This window comes from Gorilla gorilla, chromosome 15 (genome assembly GCF_029281585.2).
Source record: "Gorilla gorilla gorilla isolate KB3781 chromosome 15, NHGRI_mGorGor1-v2.1_pri, whole genome shotgun sequence".
Taxonomy (NCBI): Eukaryota; Metazoa; Chordata; class Mammalia; order Primates; family Hominidae; genus Gorilla; species Gorilla gorilla.
In genome coordinates, this window is record NC_073239.2 from 118,643,856 (window position 1) to 118,662,786 (window position 18,931).

Sequence of the window (18,931 nt, forward strand, 5' to 3'; positions counted from 1 at the left end):
ACAAGCATTCTTATACACCAATAACAGACAAACAGAGAGCCAAATCATGAGTGAACTCCCATTCACAATTGCTTCAAAGAGAATAAAATACTTAGGAATCCAACTTACAAGGGATGTGAAGGACCTCTTCAAGGAGAACTACAAACCACTGCTCAATGAAATAAAAGAGGATATAAACAAGTGGAAGAACATTCCATGCTCATGGGTAGGAAGAATCAATATCATGAAAATGGCCATACTGCCCAAGGTAATTTATAGATTCAATGCCATCCCCATCAAGCTACCAATGACTTTCTTCACAGAATTGGAAAAAAACTACTTTAAAGTTCATATGGAACCAAAAAAGAGCCCGCATCACCAAGGCAATCCTAAGCCAAAAGAACAAAGCTGGAGGCATCACGCTACCTGACTTCAAACTATACTACAAGGCTACAGTAACCAAAACAGCATGGTACTGGTACCAAAACAGAGATATAGATCAATGGAACAGAACAGAGCCCTCAGAAATAACGCCGCATATCTACAACTATCTGATCTTTGACAAACCTGAGAAAAACAAGCAATGGGGAAAGGATTCCCTATTTAATAAATGGTGCTGAGAAAACTGGCTAGCCATATGTAGAAAGCTGAAACTGGATCCCTTCCTTACACCTTATACAAAAATCAATTCAAGATGGATTAAAGACTTAAATGTTAGACCTAGAACCATAAAAACCCTAGAAAACCTAGGCATTACCATTCAGGACATAGGCATGGGCAAGGACTTCATGTCTAAAACACCAAAAGCAATGGCAACAAAAGACAAAATTGACAAATGGGATCTAACTAAACTAAAGAGCTTCTGCACAGCAAAAGAAACTACCATCAGAGTGAACAGGCAACCTACAAAATGGGAGAAAATTTTTGCAACCTACTCATCTGACAAAGGGCTAATGTCCAGAATCTACAATGAACTCAAACAAATTTACAAGAAAAAAACAACCCCATCAAAAAGTGGGCAAAGGATATGAACAGACACTTCTCAAAAGAAGGCATTTACGCAGCCAAAAGACACATGAAAAAATGCTCATCATCACTGGCCATCAGAGAAATGCAAATCAAAACCACAATGAGATAGCATCTCACACCAGTTAGAATGGCAATCATTAAAAAGTCAGGAAACAACAGGTGCTGGAGAGGATGTGGAGAAATAGGAACACTTTTACACTGTTGGTGGGACTGTAAACTAGTTCAACCATTGTGGAAGTCAGTGTGGCGATTCCTCAGGGATCTAGAACTAGAAATACCATTTGACCCAGCCATCCCATTACTGGGTATATACCCAAAGGACTATAAATCATGCTGCTATAAAGACACATGCACACGTATGTTTATTGCGGCATTATTCACAATAGCAAAGACTTGGAACCAACCCAAATATCCAACAATGATAGACTGGATTAAGAAAGTGTGGCACATATACACCATGGAATACTATGCAGCCATAAAAAATGATGAGTTCATGTCCTTTGTAGGGACATGGATGAAATTGGAAACCATCATTCTCAGTAAACTATTGCAAGGACAAAAAACCAAACACCGCATGTTCTCACTCATAGATGGGAATTGAACAATGAGAACACATGGACACAGGAAGGGGAACATCACACTCTGGGGACTGTTGTGGGGTGGGGGGAGGGATAGCATTAGGAGATATACCTAATGCTAAATGACGAATTGATGGGTGCAGCACACCAGCATGGCACATGTATACATATGTAACTAACCTGCACAATGTGCACATGTACCCTAAAACTTAAAGTATAATAATAATAAAAATAAATAAATAAAAAATAAAGTCCATACATCAATAGACAGGTATAAAAGTGGCTTATGTACGGAAAATGTTGCTGTTATTTTCTTCCAGAGATTAAGTTGTCTAGTGGCAGTTTCTAAGGCTTTAAGAAAGCACAGCTTAGTTTTCAGTGATTTTAAATTAGGAAAAATGGGGGAAATAAGGAAAAGAAAGAAGAAAAAAATTGAAAACATTATCTTGGAGATTTGTAGCCAGGAAAAATTAGAATTCAATCCAGACTGCAGAAAATAATAAAAATTGAAAAACATTAGGTAAGACTAGAATCTAACAACAGGTGTACCATAGTTTTTGAAACATAATTTTTCTCTCTCCAGTTTCCCATTTTTACTAAAGACAAATCATGTTATGATTGATTTGCCTTGTTATACTTGGCCAGATTATTTGTATAAAGTACAGCAAGAATAATGATTTTTCACACAGGCTTTTTAAATTGGCTTTGATGGAGCTTTGTTCCATAGAAGGAATCTCAGATTAGCCTTTTTTTAAAGTCGAGCCCAGCCACAGATTTGTACCATCAAATACCTATGAGTTGGGTGAATTCCTCTCCTCTTGAGATCCCAAGATAACCTGGGGATCTTAGGCCTGTCAGAAAGTGACATTCTTACTTACCACAGGTCAGGAACCCTGTACAGGGACTATGTAGGTATGAGGTCAGGTTTCCTAAAGGGCTTTTATTGGCTCTATAAGTCAAGTTTGATTCCTTAAAGGAAAGCCTACCATTCCAGTCAAAGCCTTGGTAAAATAACCAGTTTCTCCAATTGTGTCCTATTACAAATGAAAACAGATTCTCATTGCACTTTTGCAAATAACTATATAGCTATAGGTTAAGAACACTCACAGTTTCCAAATTCTGGAGAATCAGGTAGAAACAAATATGCTTCAAATTTTGTTCATAAAGTATATTTAATTGTTAAAAGCTGTTAATAGCTCAAAAGAAAAGTTTCCTTACTCTGAAAAACAAAGGATCAGCAACATTTTAAGCAAAAAGTCAAAAAGACTATTTCAGTTTTCTGTTAGTTCAGTCTATGCAGTTCTGCTTGATATTCATGAACATTTCAGCTTTCCAGGAGTCCTGAAAGGTTTTTCTCTATTGTGATGTCACCATCTCCAAAGTTATCAGAAACCTGCATTCAAAAGTGCCTATTAGAATTTTATAGCTGATTGGGAGCGGGTAAGGATTCAGCGGGCAAGCGGGTGTAATCCACAACTATCCGTGGTTGGGCATGGTGGCTTCCAACCGCGGGGACCCCGAGAGTCTCCCGTCAGCCGAGTAGCAGCCAGGAAGGAGAGGCTGGGATGGTTTTTTACCTGTTGTCCCTTAAATCAAGGGCCGCCAGGCCGGAGAGGGATAGAGGGACTGGGGATCTGGGGACTCGAAAACGAGCTGAGGGAAGGGAGCCTGTGGAAATAGACTGGAGTCTGGGTAGTGTCGTTTCCTAGAGAATGGTCTCGAAGTAACTTCTCGGTAAAGTCTTCACGGAACTTCCAGACCACACTTGCCCACTGGGAGGCTTTTAGGACCTGAGACGTGTGCAGGCTTTTCCAGCCAAAATGAAATTTAATCCCTTTGTGACTTCCGACCGAAGCAAGAATCGCAAAAGGCATTTCAATGCACCTTCCCACATTCGAAGGAAGATTATGTCTTCCCCTCTTTCCAAAGAGCTGAGACAGAAGTACAACGTGCAATCCATGCCCATCCGAAAGGATGATGAAGTTCAGGTTGTACAAGGACACTATAAAGGTCAGCAAATTGGCAAAGTAGTCCAGGTTTACAGGAAGAAATATGTTATCTACATTGAACGGGTGCAGCGGGAAAAGGCTAATGGCACAACTGTCCACGTAGGCGTTCACCCCAGCAAGGTGGTTATCACTAGGCTAAAACTGGACAAAGACCGCAAAAAGATCCTTGAACGGAAAGCCAAATCTCGCCAAGTAGGAAAGGAAAAGGGCAAATACAAGGAAGAAACAATTGAGAAGATGCAGGAATAAAGTAATCTTATATACGAGCTTTGATTAAAACTTGAAACAAAGAAAAAAAAGAATTTTATAGCTGATTATAAAACCACCTTCTAAAGAGGACCAAAACAAGACAATTGTCCACGGATGACAAAAGGTTTTAGGGCACCCATAGTCAAAGACACAATTGACAAGGAAGTTTGTTACCTCTGTGACATAAAATAATGTCACATAACAATTATGATTATTACTGATAATGTACACTGAGTCATATCCGAATTATAGGAGTTTCTCATAATTTTGGAACACATACCAATAACATATTTATACAAATATAACCCAAAGAAAACCAAACACCATTTCATATTTGACAATACTTCCTGTATACATTTTATACCAAATAAGCCAAATATGCCATTTTGTACTTTAGGGAATCTAATATCTTAAAGGATTAATTAGGTCAGAAAGAGACATAATTTATAATTTTATTTTGGAAAATGTGTCAAATATCAAAGGCTTAAAACATTTGATATCACTAAATAGGATCACAGGTCATTGTAAAATAAGTGATTCATTTAGAGTGATAACTCAAGCATCTCAAAAAAAAAAAAGCAAAAACATTCATTCTTTGAGAGAGGAGACTTAATTTTCCAAACAATAAGCCCTAATAAAGTCAGCATGAAGCCAATTAAATTTGTTTTTTAAAATTTTATAAGCAATCTATAAAATGTTCATCTGACCATAAGATATAATTTCATAAGCCTTTTATAACCCTTATTAAGGAGTCAGTGAATGCTTCAAGAAAAACTTGTTAATCTGACACAGGGGCCCATTTGCTGGTCTTGCATCAGTGGGCCTTTGACAATAATGTTTAAGTTCAGTTCAGAGAAACGGAACTTATTTTATCTCTCAAAATCAGCCCTTACAATCTCATATACCCACCTTTTCTGCAATAGTTCTGGGCCTTGAGGAGTTGAATAGTTTAATTTCTGGCCCTGTGTCTCAGGAACGCAGTTTAATTTGATTGGCACTTTCTACCAGGCCTGAAGATGAGGCTTTAATTGTTGTCAGTGTTTAAGATTTACCAGGACTTGGCCGGGTGCGGTGACTCACGCCTGTAATCCCAGCACCTTGGGAAGCCAAGGCAGGCGGATCACGAGGTCAGGAGATCAAGACCATTCTGGCTAACTCGGTGAAACCCCGTCTCTACTAAAAATACAAAAAATTAGCCGGGCGTGGTGGTGGGCACCTGTAGTCCCAGCTACTCAGGAGGCTGAGGCAGGAGAATGGCATGAACCCGGGAGGCAGAGCTTGCAGTGAGCAGAGACTGTGCCCACTGCACTCCAGCCTGGGCAACACAGCAAGACTCTGTCTCCAAAAAAAAGATTTAGCATGACTTCATGTCCTTTTTGGGCCAAGGAGTCAAAGCCCCACAACTCAATGTCACGAGGACTTTAAAAGCACATACAGAAAGATACACGGATGTAATAACCATAATTTTTTTAAAAAAGTTAATCTCAGTTTTTTTCTAAGCAAATCAAAACTTAATAATAATGGCATAGGAATTATTTTGATAAAACGTAAAAATCTGTTAGGCCAGTTACCAAGAGGCAAAATAAAAGACCTTCTGCAGTGCACTGAATGTTATGTTGGAAGAAAACATTTTCTGTAGACCCTTAAGAAAACACTGTTAGCATCAGGCCACAACAAACAGAACCCAATACAAAAAAACTTACATGAGCTGAAAAATGAGTTGAAGGACAGCGTTATTTTGCACTGTTTAAAAGCGGAGAGGAAACAAAAATGATGAGATGCGATAAAAGTTGAACTTCAGGTTATAATTTTTTTAAATTAAAATATCGGCCTGGCGCGGTGGCTCATGCCTGTAATCTCAGCACTTTGGGAGGCCGAGGTGGGCAGATCACTTGAGGTCAGAACTTCAAGACCAGCTTGGCCAATATGGTGAAACCCCATCTCTACTAAAAATACAAAAAAATTAGCCGGGCACTGTGGCATGTGCCTGTAATCCCAGCTACTCAGGAGGCTGAGGCAGGAGAATTGCTTGAACCTGGGAGGCGGAGGTTGCAGTGAGCCGAGTGCACCACTGCACTCCAGCCTGGGCGACAGAGAAAGACTCCATCTCAAAAAAAAAAAAAAAAAATTAAAATATCTTATAATTTATTAAGAGTAAATCAGCCCCTTAAGAAAATTTCATTGTTCTAACCAATTATTTAATGTATAAGTGATTTTCTTTACATTAAACCCAATCTCTAGAAAGGTCATTATAATTTCCCTTTAGTTATAGACAACTTGATCATATAAAACTTTTTGGGTTCTTTTTTTGTTTTCTTTTAAAGCTTTTTCGGTATATTTATTAGTTCATTTAATTAATTCTTTTTTTTATTTTACTTTAAGTTCTGAGATACATGTACAGAATGTGCAGGTTTGTCACATAGTATACATGTGCCATGGTGGTTTCCTGCACCTATCAACCCGTCATCTAGGTTTTAAGCCCTGCATGCATTAGATATTTGTCCAAATGCTCTCCCTCCCCTTGCTCCCCAGCCCCCAACAGGCCCTGGTGTGTGATGTTTTCCTCCCTGTGTCCATGTGTTCTTATTGTTCAACTTCCACTTATGAGTGAGAACATGGGGTGTTTGGTTTTTTGTTCCTGTGTTAGTTTGCTAAGAATGACACCTTCCAGCTTTATCCATGACCCTGCAATGGACATGAACTCATTTGAGGGTTTTTTTTTTTAATAAATCCACTTATTGTGACTCACACAGACCACTCATGACATGTTTGGACTTTCTGATTTATCCTGAATACCCTCTTTCTTAAACAACCAGTCATTTTATTGTAGGACAAAATTTACCGTATGAGATTCTTTCTCATATAAAATTATTTCTCTTTAAGCTTTCTTACCAAAAAAAACCTCTTTTTTCTATAACTTTCTTTACATCTCTCTTATTTCCTGGTTCCTTTTACCTTGTTTTATACATAACCTCTAAATAAGCTTTGAATTAGACAAAAACAATTCACCTTTTTAAAAGGACATTTTTTTAGAAAGCATGTTTTCCTACAATATATTTTTACTGGAAAATACCCAAATAATGAAATATCTACTGTTTAATTTAACTTTAGATTCTAAATTATGATTCTAAGTATGCCTACAGGTATTTATCCCATTAAATTTACCTAATTATTTTATTTTAATCATTTACCTAGATTATTTGTGAAAACTGTGAGAGTCATCATTTAAACTTATGAAACCACTATAACTGAGACAGTGAAAAAGATCTGGCCTAACTTACTCCATCTTGCTTCTAACCTCCAAGCTATCCTTATTTATTCCTGGGCATAGGCCGAACTAACTTTGGGAGGAACTTAGTTTATAGTTTAGGTTTGAAACAAAGATGCTAACTGTCCTTTCCCAAAACAAATCTCCTTTCTGCCTGTGGACTAGGCTGCTAAAGCCACAAGATTAGAAGTTATGGTAATTTTACTAGATAATTCAAGATGACTATTTTCACTAAACCGATAACAATGTCTTATTTATTAAAAATTACACAAGCAAAGATCATTCAGTTTGGGGCTGAGTTTATAGTTTCGTAACCCTGATGCCAAATTTTGACACTTTATAGTATTTGGCAGGGATAAGTAAGCAATTGCTTAATCAATAAATGCAAACAAAAATGTATGCTGGAAATTCTTAAGACATTTCTAATATTACTTTACCAGTAATTTCAAAGCTAGCTTATTTATTAAAGATTTTACTTAAGTCACGTAAACTTAAAAAAGCATTTGACTAGTATTTCCTTTTTTCTGGTAAAGTATTTGATTTAAGTGCTTTTAGTTTCCTTTAAGCCAATTAATTAGAGCTCTTTTATATATTTTTAGTAGTGAAACATGTACACAACACATAAATACATAAATGTATTAGGCATACCAATAGAAGTACATCTTATAGATTCCTAAGACCTTTTTTTTTCTTACCTTAGACTTTCAAACTCTTGATAACCTGTTTCATTACCCTGGCAGTTGTCAGGTAAATAGCCCTAAGTCTGCATATTGAAGGAAATAACTCTTAGAAGAAAAATCAAATGGCAAAATTTACATCTCAAGGTACAGAGAGAAAAGGTCTGGTGGAGCTAGAGGGAGATTAAAGATGAATGCCAGATCAAACATGAAATTATAGAAATCTATGATAGGATTGTATAAGGAGACCAATTTTATTTAGGTGGGAACTACCTATCTTTTGACTGGATCTCTGAGCTCTGGGCAGAGCCCACACTGAATCCTGGGTCTCCAAAAAGGGAAAGTTGACGCTGGAACACGTGATGCTTTTACAGTACACTTAAAATTTTTTTCAGTCAAAGACATTTCTAAGTGTCTACACTACAGTCTTCCTTAAAAACCCAAGAGTAGCCTCTGTTACAATAGCTATTTTAGTCAAAAAATCAGGTAACACAATACAAAAGCAAGCAGTTTAAGAGCTGAGACAAACTTGTCTGTTTACACTCTTGGGATTCCGTAAGGAAAAACAGGGAGCCTGGTGCCTTCCCCATTTTCTTTAAGGAAATCCAGGCGATTATAAACTATTTTAGGTCCCTCATGCAGCGGAACATGCAAGAGAAAGGAGAGACAGCAGAAGTAAATGGAGAAAATAGAATTAAATCAACTGAGAAGAAAAACCTTTGCTCAAAAAAAGACAAGGTCCTAGGAGAGGGAAAAAAACAAAAACATGAAAGCCTCTTAAATGCAAACACACACACGCACACATATACACATGCACACACACACGCACACACACATGCACACATACACATGTGCATACATGCACACATGCACATACATGCACACACATACACACGCACACACACGCACACACATATACACATGCACACACATACACATGTACACATACAAACACACATGCATACATATACACATGCACACATACACACACACATGCATACATACACACACATCTTGGATGTTATCTTCAATTAAGCTGACTTTTAACCATTGAGCTCCTATTAAAAAAAATTTTTTAAACCTCATTACCATATTTTAGCTAGGACAAATTGCTGCTATTTCAGAAGTACAAGTATCAAACCAGAAAGGGCTTGATTTAGGAACCAAACCCAGGCTGTCATAGTGGAAAAAAAGAAGGCAGAACCTTAGCTATGAAACTGCAGCATGGGGCGACAGCCATCGCTCTTTCAGTTTGGACTGGCTAGCAAAAACATAGCCCTGTTGTGTAAATAAATAAAGCCCCTTAAGTGGCCAAAATAAAAAATCTTTCCTTTTTTTTTTTTTTTTTCCTTGTGCTGGCTATTTTTCTCTCCCCACCACATCACCTTTTGTGTGTGGGGGTGAGGGGTGGAATTAGGCCAGTTCAGAGGACCTGTTCCCCATAATTTGGAACTTTCCTTCAGATTTGATCAAGGAAAAACACCAAAACAAAAACAAAAACAAACAATAAAAAAATTAAGTGAAACAAATAATCACACAATGTGTGTGATTACTGAGTGCTCAAATGGTAAGGAGAAATTAAGACCAGCTGGTTGTTAATCTTAACTTTAGCCAAAACAAACCTCCATTCAGTTACTTAGATAGGGATGGGTCTCAGGCCGAAGACTGCTCTCTACCATCCTAGAAGCAGGAAAAAACTCAAAACTCATCTTCCCTGTTGGGAGTGAGTTCAAACTCCATAAAAAAGTTGCCTGCCTTCCATCGTGATGGAAGCAGGAAAAACTTGCCTTCCTTGTGCTGGAAGCAAGTAAAACTCCACAAAAGGAGCCGTACAGCAAAATAAAATTTAGATCTCGACCAAATTTTGGGAGATCAGGGATTTTCCAGAGGGGTTGCTTCCAGGCCTCAGCAAATTGTCCCATTGGTTTGAGCCATAAAGATAGCTCAAGCTGGTACCAAGCACGAATTGGAGATGTGTCAAACGTCAGGGGCACCTCCACTCAGAATTCCTTCGTGGTTACCAAAATGTGAACCCAGAATATCTGAGACAGGTCTCAGTTGATTTAGAAAGTTTACTTTGCCAGAGTTGAGGATGCACGCCTGTGACACAGCCTCGGGAGGTCCTGATGACATATGCCCAAGGTGGTCGGGGCGCAGCTTGGTTTTACATATTTTAGGGAGACATGAGACATAAATCAATATATGTAGGATGTACATTGGTTCCATTCAGAAAGTCAGGACAACTCGAAGCAGGGAGGGGGCTTCCAGGTCACAGTTAGATGAGAGACAAACAGTTGCATTCTTTTTTTTTTTTTTTTTTTTTTTTAATTGAGACAGAGTCTCACTCTGTCGCCCAGGCTAGGGTGCAGTGGCGCAATCGCGGCTCACTGCAAGCTCCGCCCGCCGGGTTCATGCCATTCTCCTGCCTCAGCCTCTCCGAGTAGCTGGGACTACAGGCGCCCACCACCACGCCCGGCTAATTTTTTTGTATTTTTAGTAGAGACAGGGTTTCACCATGGTCTCTATCTCCTGACCTTGTGATCCGCCCGCCTCGGCCTCCCAAAGTGCTGGGATTACAAGCCTGAGCCACAGCGCCCAGCCGACGGTTGCATTCTTTTGAGTTTCTGATGAGCCTCTCCAAAGGAGGCAATCAGATATGCATTTATCTCAGTGAGCAGAGGGATGACTTCGAATAGAATGGGAGGCAGGTTTACCCTAAGCAGTTCCCAGCTTGACTTTTCCCTTTAGCTTAGTGATTTGGGGCCCCAAGATTTATTTTCCTTTCACAGAGTGAAGATATAATCTACAGAATGGGAGAATATATTTGCAAACCATACGTGTGGTAAGGGATTAAGATCCAAAATATGTAAGAAACTCAACTCAATAGTAAGAAAACAACCTGATATGAAAATGGACAAAGGGCCTCAATAGACATTTCACAAAAGAAGACATACAAATGGCCAACAGGTGTATGGAAAAATGCTCAACATCACTAAACATCAGGAAAATGCGAATTAAAACCACAGTGAGATATCCCCTCACACCTGTTAGAATGGCTCTTATCGAAAATACAAAAAGATAAATGTTGGCAAGGATGTGGAGAAAAGAGAAACCTTGTACACTGTTGTACAAGGTACAATATACAAGAATGTACATTTGGTACAACCATTATGGAAAACAGCATGGAAGTTCCTCAAAAAATTAAAAATAGAATTTCCACATGATCCAGCAATCCCAACATTAAGTATAAATCCAAAGGATATGAAATCAGTATATCAAAGAGATATCTGCACTCCCATGTTCTACAGTATTACAAGAATCAAGTTAGGAATCAACCTAAGTGTCCATTGATAGATGAACAAATAAAATACAGTATGTGTACACAATGAAATATTATTCAGCTTTAAAAAGAATAAAATCCTGTCATTTGCAACAATGTGGATAAACTGAGAGGACATCACATTAAGTAAAATAAGCCAGGCACTGAAAGACAAATACGTAATCTCACTTGTATATAGAGTGTAAAAAAGTCAAACTTGTAGAAGCAGAGAGTAAAATAGTGGTTCCCAGATGCTGGAGGTTGGGGGATTGGGAAGATATTGGTCGCAGGACACAAAATTTCAGTGAAATAAGAGGAATAAGTTCAAGAGATCTATTGTACATCATGGTGACTACAGTTGATAACAATGTGTTATATACTTGCAAATCCCTAAGACAGTTGATTTTAAGTGTTCTCACCACAAAAAAAAAATGATAAGTATGTGGCATGATGCATATGTTCAATAGTTTGATTTAGCCATTCCACCGTGTGTCACAACATCAGGTTGTACACCACAAATATATACAATTTCTACTTGTCAATTAAAAAATAAATAAAATATATTGACACAGGAAATATGTACTTAAGTTCCTTAAAAGTCTTTTTTTTTTTCTTTTTTTGGAGATGGAGTCTCACTGTGTCACCCAGGCTGGAGTGCAGTGGCGCAATTTCGGCTCATTGCAACCTCTGCTTCCCATGTTCAAGCAATTCTCCTGCCTCAGCCTGCCAAGTAGCTGGGACTACAGGCACACGTCGCCACACCCGGCTAATTTTTTTGTATTTTTAGTAGAAACGGCGTTTCACTGTGTTGCCCAGGCTGGTCTCAAACTCCTGAGCTCAGGCAATCCACCCGCCTCAGCCTCCCAAAGTGCTAGGATTACAGGCATGAGCCACCGCATCCAACCTAAAAGTTTTAATTTATGCTACATTATTCAAAATAATAATATTTTCAAAACAAAAGAAAAAAATGTGTGCAAAATGTTTAAAGGAATAAAGGCCACTGTTACAACTAACAGAGATCACTGGGAAAATATCAATAAAAGGACCCATGAAAAGACTACAAGCAACAATTCCTCAGGTCCAGTGAGCACAATAAGCATCCGATCTTAAAGACCGAATCCTTCCAGCCAGTAGCTCTTTAGAGAAGTGGCTGATTCGAGGTGCAGGACAGGGGGTGCCCAAGATAGGTCAGGGCATCTGTGCTAAAATCAAGGAAGAAGCCAAAGACTGTTTGGTTCTTGCCAAAAAGACATGGAAGCTGGCCGGGCATGGTGGCTCATGCCTGTAATCCCAGCACTTTGGGAGGCCGAGGCAGGCGGATCACCTGAGGTCAGGAGTTCAAGACCAGCCTGGTCAACATGGTGAAACCCCATCTCTACTAAAAATGCAAAAATTAGCCGGGTGTGGTAGCATGCGCCTGTAATCCCAGCTACTAGAGGGGCTAAGAGGCAGGAGAATCGCTGGAACCCAGGAGGCGGAGGTTGCAGTGAGCCAAGATCGCGCCATTGCACTCCAGCCTGGTTAACAGAGTGAGACTCTGTCTCAAAAAAAAAGACACAGAAGCCAGCTTGACACCACATTTGATGACAATTTGCATAAAGCAAAGTTCATCCGTAGTGGCGTTCATAAAAAGAGAAAGAAAAAAAGGTGAGGAGCTTTTTGTGAAAGAATGCCAGTTAATTCACCTAGAAGTCATGGATTTAGAAAATCACAATTTTGCAACCACCAGTATAACAACTGATTCAGGTGAGGGTCATTAGTGAATAACAGCACCAGGTAAAATATGGTTGGATGGAGCAGAATCATCAGTGCCCCACCTACTTGCCTCAGACTCTCCACTCACTATGCCCCAGGTGACTTCCCATTGCCATTTCAGCATCTCCACCCTGAGGGCATTTTGCCCACACATAGGGGAAGCGGAAGTGCCGGGCTATTAACAACCCTCTGAAACAGCTTGCGCCAATGACTGATGAAAGTTGGTGCATAAATATTTCGGCTCCCTTGGCCCTCCTCCAAGTGAGATAACTCTAAGGTGTGTGTGTTACACAACTTCCCAGCATCTCCCAACAGTGTTAAGCTCTGGTTTCCCTGTGGTGGCTGGCTTAATGACACAACTTTGATTGGCTGTATCCCCTTCCAGGTATCACTTCTTCACCCAAATAAACATCCTGCTCTCAAATTTTCATCTCAGGATCAACTTTGGGAAGGATGCAATCTACAACCGTTGGTGTCAGTGACAGAGCAGAAGCACTGCCATCTTGGACAAACGCCACCATTTTAAATTCCAGCTCCCTTTCTAACCTCATGCATTTCAAGGAAATCACTTCTCTTCTAACAACACGCAGCCAGAAAGAGCAGACGGTAAAACACAGATAAGACAGCTCAGGCAGGGAGAGAGAGGGGAAAGTCTCTTGGGTAACCACCAAGCTTCACACCCATACAATGGGACCCAGCAAAACAGTGGGTCCAAATAAGCACATTCCTTTCTTTTCAGGTGCACTAAGATAGGGAAGCTAAAAGTAAACTCGGGAGTATGCCTGCAGGTGCAGGAAGATGTATGGGAACAGACACAAAACTCTCCCTCCCAGATAAGCAAGACAAAGAGACACAGGACATTTCAAGCCTGTGATAAGCTCTCCCACCCTGAACCCTTAAATACTCTTAGTCTGTAAGAGAGACTGCTCCCAATCTAACTTGGCCAGAAGGCCCTCTCAGGTTTACTCTCTGAAATAAACCTGTCTTTGACTACTCAGCCACTTTTCATGTTTCTTTCTTCTTCAATTCTTACAGCCAGGAGTAGGAGGCAGATCCTCTAGTGGGACCCTGGAATGAGACCACTAGCCACAGGGCCGCTGGTGTTGAGAGGTGACAACGTGCTAGCAGCCGTCACTTGCTCTAGGTGCCTCCTGGGCCTCGGCATCCACTCTGGCCATGCTCCAGGAGGTCTTCAGCCCGCCACTGCGCTGTGGGGGCCCCTCTCTGGGCTGGCCGATGCCGGAGCCGGCTCCCTCTGCTTGCCAGGAGGTGTGGAGGGAGAGGCACAGGCGGGAACCAGGGCTGCACGCCGAACTCGCAGGCCAGCACGAGTTCCTGGTGGGCGGGGCTCAGCAGGCCCCGCACTGGGAGCAGCCAGCCCGCACCACCTGCCTGGGCAGTGAGGGGCTTAGCACCTGGGCCAGCAGCTGCAGAGGGTGCGCCAGGTCCCCCAGCACTGCCAGCCTGCCCACGCTGTGCTCCAATTCACACCGGGCCTCAGCCGCCTCCCCACGGGGCAGGGCTCAGGACCTGCAGCCGGCCATGCCCAAGCCCCACCCCTCACCCCTATAGGCTCCCCGGCGGCCCGAGCCACCTCAACGGTGCCACCCCCTGCTCCGGGGCGCCCGCCTGGTCCCATCGACTGCCCAAGGGATAAGGAGTATGGGCCACAGTGCGGGACTGGCGCGCATCTCTGCCCACAGCTGTGGCGCAGGATCCACTAGGTGAAGCCAGCTGGGCTCCTGAGTGGGGTGGGGACTTGGAGAACTTTTATGTCTGGATGGAGGATTGTAAATGCACCAATCAGCACTCTGTGTCTAGCTCGGGGTTTGTGGATGCGCCAATCAGCACTCTGTATCTAGCTAATCTGGTGGGGACTTGGAGAACTTTTATGTCTAGCTGGAGGATTGTAAATGCACCAATCAGCACCCTGTGTCTAGCTCAAGGTTTATAAACACACCGATCAGTGCTCTGTGTCTAGTTAATCTAGTGTGGACTTGGAGAACTTTTAGGTCTAGCTAGAGGATTGTGAGTACACCAATCAGCACTCTGTCTAGCTCAGGGATTGTAAATGCACAGATCAGCAACCTGTCAAAATGGACCAATCAGCGCTCTATAAAGAGGACCAGTCAGTGCTCTATAAAATGGACCAATCAGCTCTCTGTAAAATGGACCAATCAGCAGGATGTGGGTGGGGTCAGATAAGGGAATAAAAGCAGGCTGCCCAAGACAGCAGCGCAACCTGTTCGGGTCCCATTCCACAGCGTGGAAGATTTGTTCTTTCACTCTTTGCAATACATCTTGCTGCTCGTTCTTCGGGTCCACAATGCCTTTAGGAGCTGTAACACTCACGCGAAGGTCTGCAGCTTCACTCCTGAGGGCAGCAAGACCACGAACCCACCAGGAGGAATGGACGACTCCAGACGCGCCACCTTAAGAGCTGTAACACTCACCATGAAGGTCTGCAATTTCACTCCTGAAGCCAGCGAGACCACGAACCCACCAGAAAGAAAAAACTCTGAACACGTCCAAACATCAGAAGGAACAAACTCCGGACACGCCATCTTTAAGAACTGTAACACTCACGGCGAGGGTCCACAGCTTCATTCTTGAAGTCAGTGAGACTAATAACCCACCAATTCTGGACACAGTGTGATTGGGGTTGTCATCACCCTATGGGGCATGTCACAGCATTGCCATCACAAGCTGTCACATATGCTGAACTGGGAGAAGATACAGGGAAAAAAGGTTGTACCTTCCTGTATTAGTCAGTTCTTGCACTGCTATGAAGAAAGACCGGGTAATTTATAAAGAAAAGAGGTTTAATTGGCTCATGGTTCCACAGGCTGTACAGGAAGCATGGCTGGGGAAGTGAAGGGGAAGCAGGCACATCTTCACATGGTTGGAGCAGGAGGAAGAGAACGAAGGGGCAGGTGTTACCCACTTTTAGACAACCAAATCTCCTGAGGACTCACTCACTATCACAAGAACAGCAAGGGGGAAATCCACCCTGTGATCCAGTTACCTCCCACCAAACCCCTCTGCCAACACTGGGGAGTACAATTCAACATGAGATTTGGGCGGGGACACAAATCCAAACCCTATCCATTCCCATTTGTGAAATGTCCGTAGCATGTGAGAGATGCCGAGGGAATGGGGAGTTTTAAGTGCGGTGGAGGTGTCTGTGTGCTGTGAAGTGCCTGAGATGTGAGGCAGGGGAGAAAATGATGGCTCAAGTCAACCAACCACTAACACATGGAATGACGTAAGAGGCAGAGGCCTCTGTGAAAACGCAGAAAGTGACCTCTTCTCCTGTCGATGGAGGGCAAGACCTGATGCTGAGGGGGATAGAATTACAGAGAAGCCCAACCTCATATCCCTGGCAAATCTCTGCCACCTGCAAGGCTCTGCCAGGGGAGATGTGGGACCCTAAAACCTGGGAAAGAGACATCGGATGGGTGCATCTGGGAAATTTGAACACCCAGAGTCCCCCGTATCCTCCAGTCCTGTGGAAATCATGCACACCGCTTGTTAAAGGGTAGCTGCCTTCTTTCACCTAAAGCCCATTCCTGAGGCAAATGCTTTGCACGATGGTTCTTGCCTTCCTCAAGATCTGCACAGCTTCCTCCCCTCACAGCTTCTAGGACAATAAATAAGGTAAAATCTCAACTTGGCCCATCTTAGATTGGCCCAGGAATCAGGTCAACTGTGGCAAAAAGCAAAACCAGCAGAGATACGAGTGGGCATGGGAGTCTGAGATAATAAAATCCAAGACTAAGGGCCTCAAAAAGGCCGGATCCTGCAGCTTCACAATTGAGAGGCTAAATAATTCACCAAAGTTAGAAAAGCAAAGTGGAATATCCTTTAACCTCATGGTGTTTAGGTGACAAAGACCTACTGGAGAAGGCCCCAGAGGACGAGTGAGAGTTGAAAACCTCCAGGAGTATGAGCCGACACTAACAAGCTGCAACCACTTTCTCCTGGGAGCACTTGCCAATCTGGGTGCAACTAAGGGCTAATAAAGACACTTCTAGACAAAAAAGAAACCTAAGGGAATCTGTTGTCAGTAGGGTCTCCATTAAAAGAAATAATAGAGTTCCTCAGATCGATGGAAATGATGCAAACCAAAACAACATGGAAACTCAGGCAGGAATGAAGAGCACTAGAGAGAATGATTGTATGATCAAATCTACATGAATATTGACTGTGCCAGGCAAAACTAGAAATATCGTGTCGGGTTTAAAATCCATGCAGAAAGAAAATACGTTACAATAATAAAGCAAAAAGTGGGGAGGAATCATGGAGCTAAAAATATTGTGATGGATTGGCATTATTGGTGAAATGAAAGAGTAAACATCTGTACTAGATCACAAGTCAAGAATACACACTGTGGCCAGTTGCAGTGGCTCACGCACTTTCGGAGGCCGAGGCGGGTGGATCACCTGAGGTCAGGAGTTCAAGACCAGCCTGACCAACATGGTGAAACCCCATCTCTACTAAAAATACAAAAAATTAGCTGGGCATGGTGGCGGGCACCTGTAATCCCAGCTACTCGGGAAGCTGGGGCAGGAGAATCACTTGAACCCGAGAGGCAGAGGTTGCAGTGAGCTGAGATCGCACCATTGCACCATTGTCGCCTGGGTGACAAGATCAAGACTCCATCTCAAAAAATATATATATGTGCTGTAATCTCTAGGGTAACTTTTAAAAGGCTAGTAAGAGAATATATAACTTACAAGCAAATAGAAGGAAAAATAGAATAATTGTAAAAATTGAAAAAAAGCCAGAGAGGAGAAAAAAGAACATAAAACAAGTGAGTAAAATACAAAATGAATAATCGTATCATAGATATAAACCTAACTATATTAGTAATCACAAGAAAAATATTAAGATTGTCAGACATGATAAAGAAACAACCCAAACATACATTATGTAGAAGAGACACAGCCGAGCGCTATGGCCTGTAATCCCAGCAACTCAGGAGGTTGAGGTGAGAGGATAGCTTGAGGCCAGGAGTTTGAGACAAGCCTGGGCAACACTGCAAGACTCCATCTCTACAAAAAAAATTTCAGCCGGGTGTGGTGGCTCACACCTGTAATCCCAACACTTTGGGAGGCCAAGATGGGTGGATCACCTGAAGTGAGGAGTTTGAGACCAGCCTGGCCAATATGGTGAAAACCCACCTCTACTAAAAATACAAAAAATTAGCCAGGCATGGTGGCGAGTGCCTGTAATCCCAGCTACTCGGGAGGCTGGGGCAGGAGAATCGCTTGAACGCAACAGGTGGAGGTTGCAGTGAGCCGAGATCGCACCATTGCACCATCATCACCTGGGCGACGAGTGAGACTCCGTTTCAAAAAAAAAAAAAAGTGCTGTAATCTCTAGGGTAACTTTTAAAAGGCTAATAAGAGAATATATAACTTACAAGCAAATAGAAGGAAAAATAGAATAATTGTAAAAATTGGAAAAAAGCCAGAGAGGAGAAAAAAGAACATAAAACTGGTGAGCGAAATACAAAATGAATAATCATATCATAGATACAAACCTAAGTATATTAGTAATTACAAGAAAAAAAGATTGTCAGACGTGATAAAGAAACATCCCAAACATACATTATGTAGAAGAGACACAGCCAAGCGCTACGGCCTGTAATCCCAGCAATTCAGGAGGTGGAGGCGAGAGGATAGCTTGAGGCCAGGAGTTTGAGACAAGCCTGGGCAACATAGCAAGACTCCATCTCTACAAAAAAACTTTTGGCCAGGCGCAGTGGCTCACACCTGTAATCCCAACACTGGGAGGCCGAGTGGGTGGATCACCTGAGGTCAGGAGTTCGAGACCAGCCTGGCCAACATGGTGAAACCCTATTTCTACCAAAAATTCAAAAAATTAGCCAGACGTGGTGACACATGCCTGTAGTCCCAGCTACTCAGAAGGCTGAGGCAGGAGAATTGTTTGAACCCGGAAGGCAGAGGTTGCAGTGAGCCAAGATCAAGCCACTGTACTCCAGCCTGGGTGACAGAGCAAAACTCCATCTCAAAAGAAAAATTTTTTTCAATAATCTGGGCATG

General features: G+C 42.0%; 1 protein-coding gene across 1 annotated transcript; it reads left to right on the forward strand.

Moving 5' to 3' along the window:
• The first annotated feature begins 3,279 nt into the window (after positions 1–3,279).
• LOC101126499 (large ribosomal subunit protein uL24-like) lies at positions 3,280–3,875 on the forward strand. The gene has a single exon (XM_019009337.4). It carries the CDS (start codon positions 3,407–3,409, stop codon positions 3,842–3,844), a length of 438 nt encoding a protein of 145 aa, XP_018864882.3. The 5' UTR covers positions 3,280–3,406; the 3' UTR covers positions 3,845–3,875.
• Positions 3,876–18,931: the final 15,056 nt, after the last annotated feature.

Bases quoted from the DNA above. Each gene is read 5' to 3' on its own strand.
- LOC101126499 (XM_019009337.4), top strand. From the start codon at position 3,407: ATGAAATTTAATCCCTTTGTGACTTCCGACCGAAGCAAGAATCGCAAA.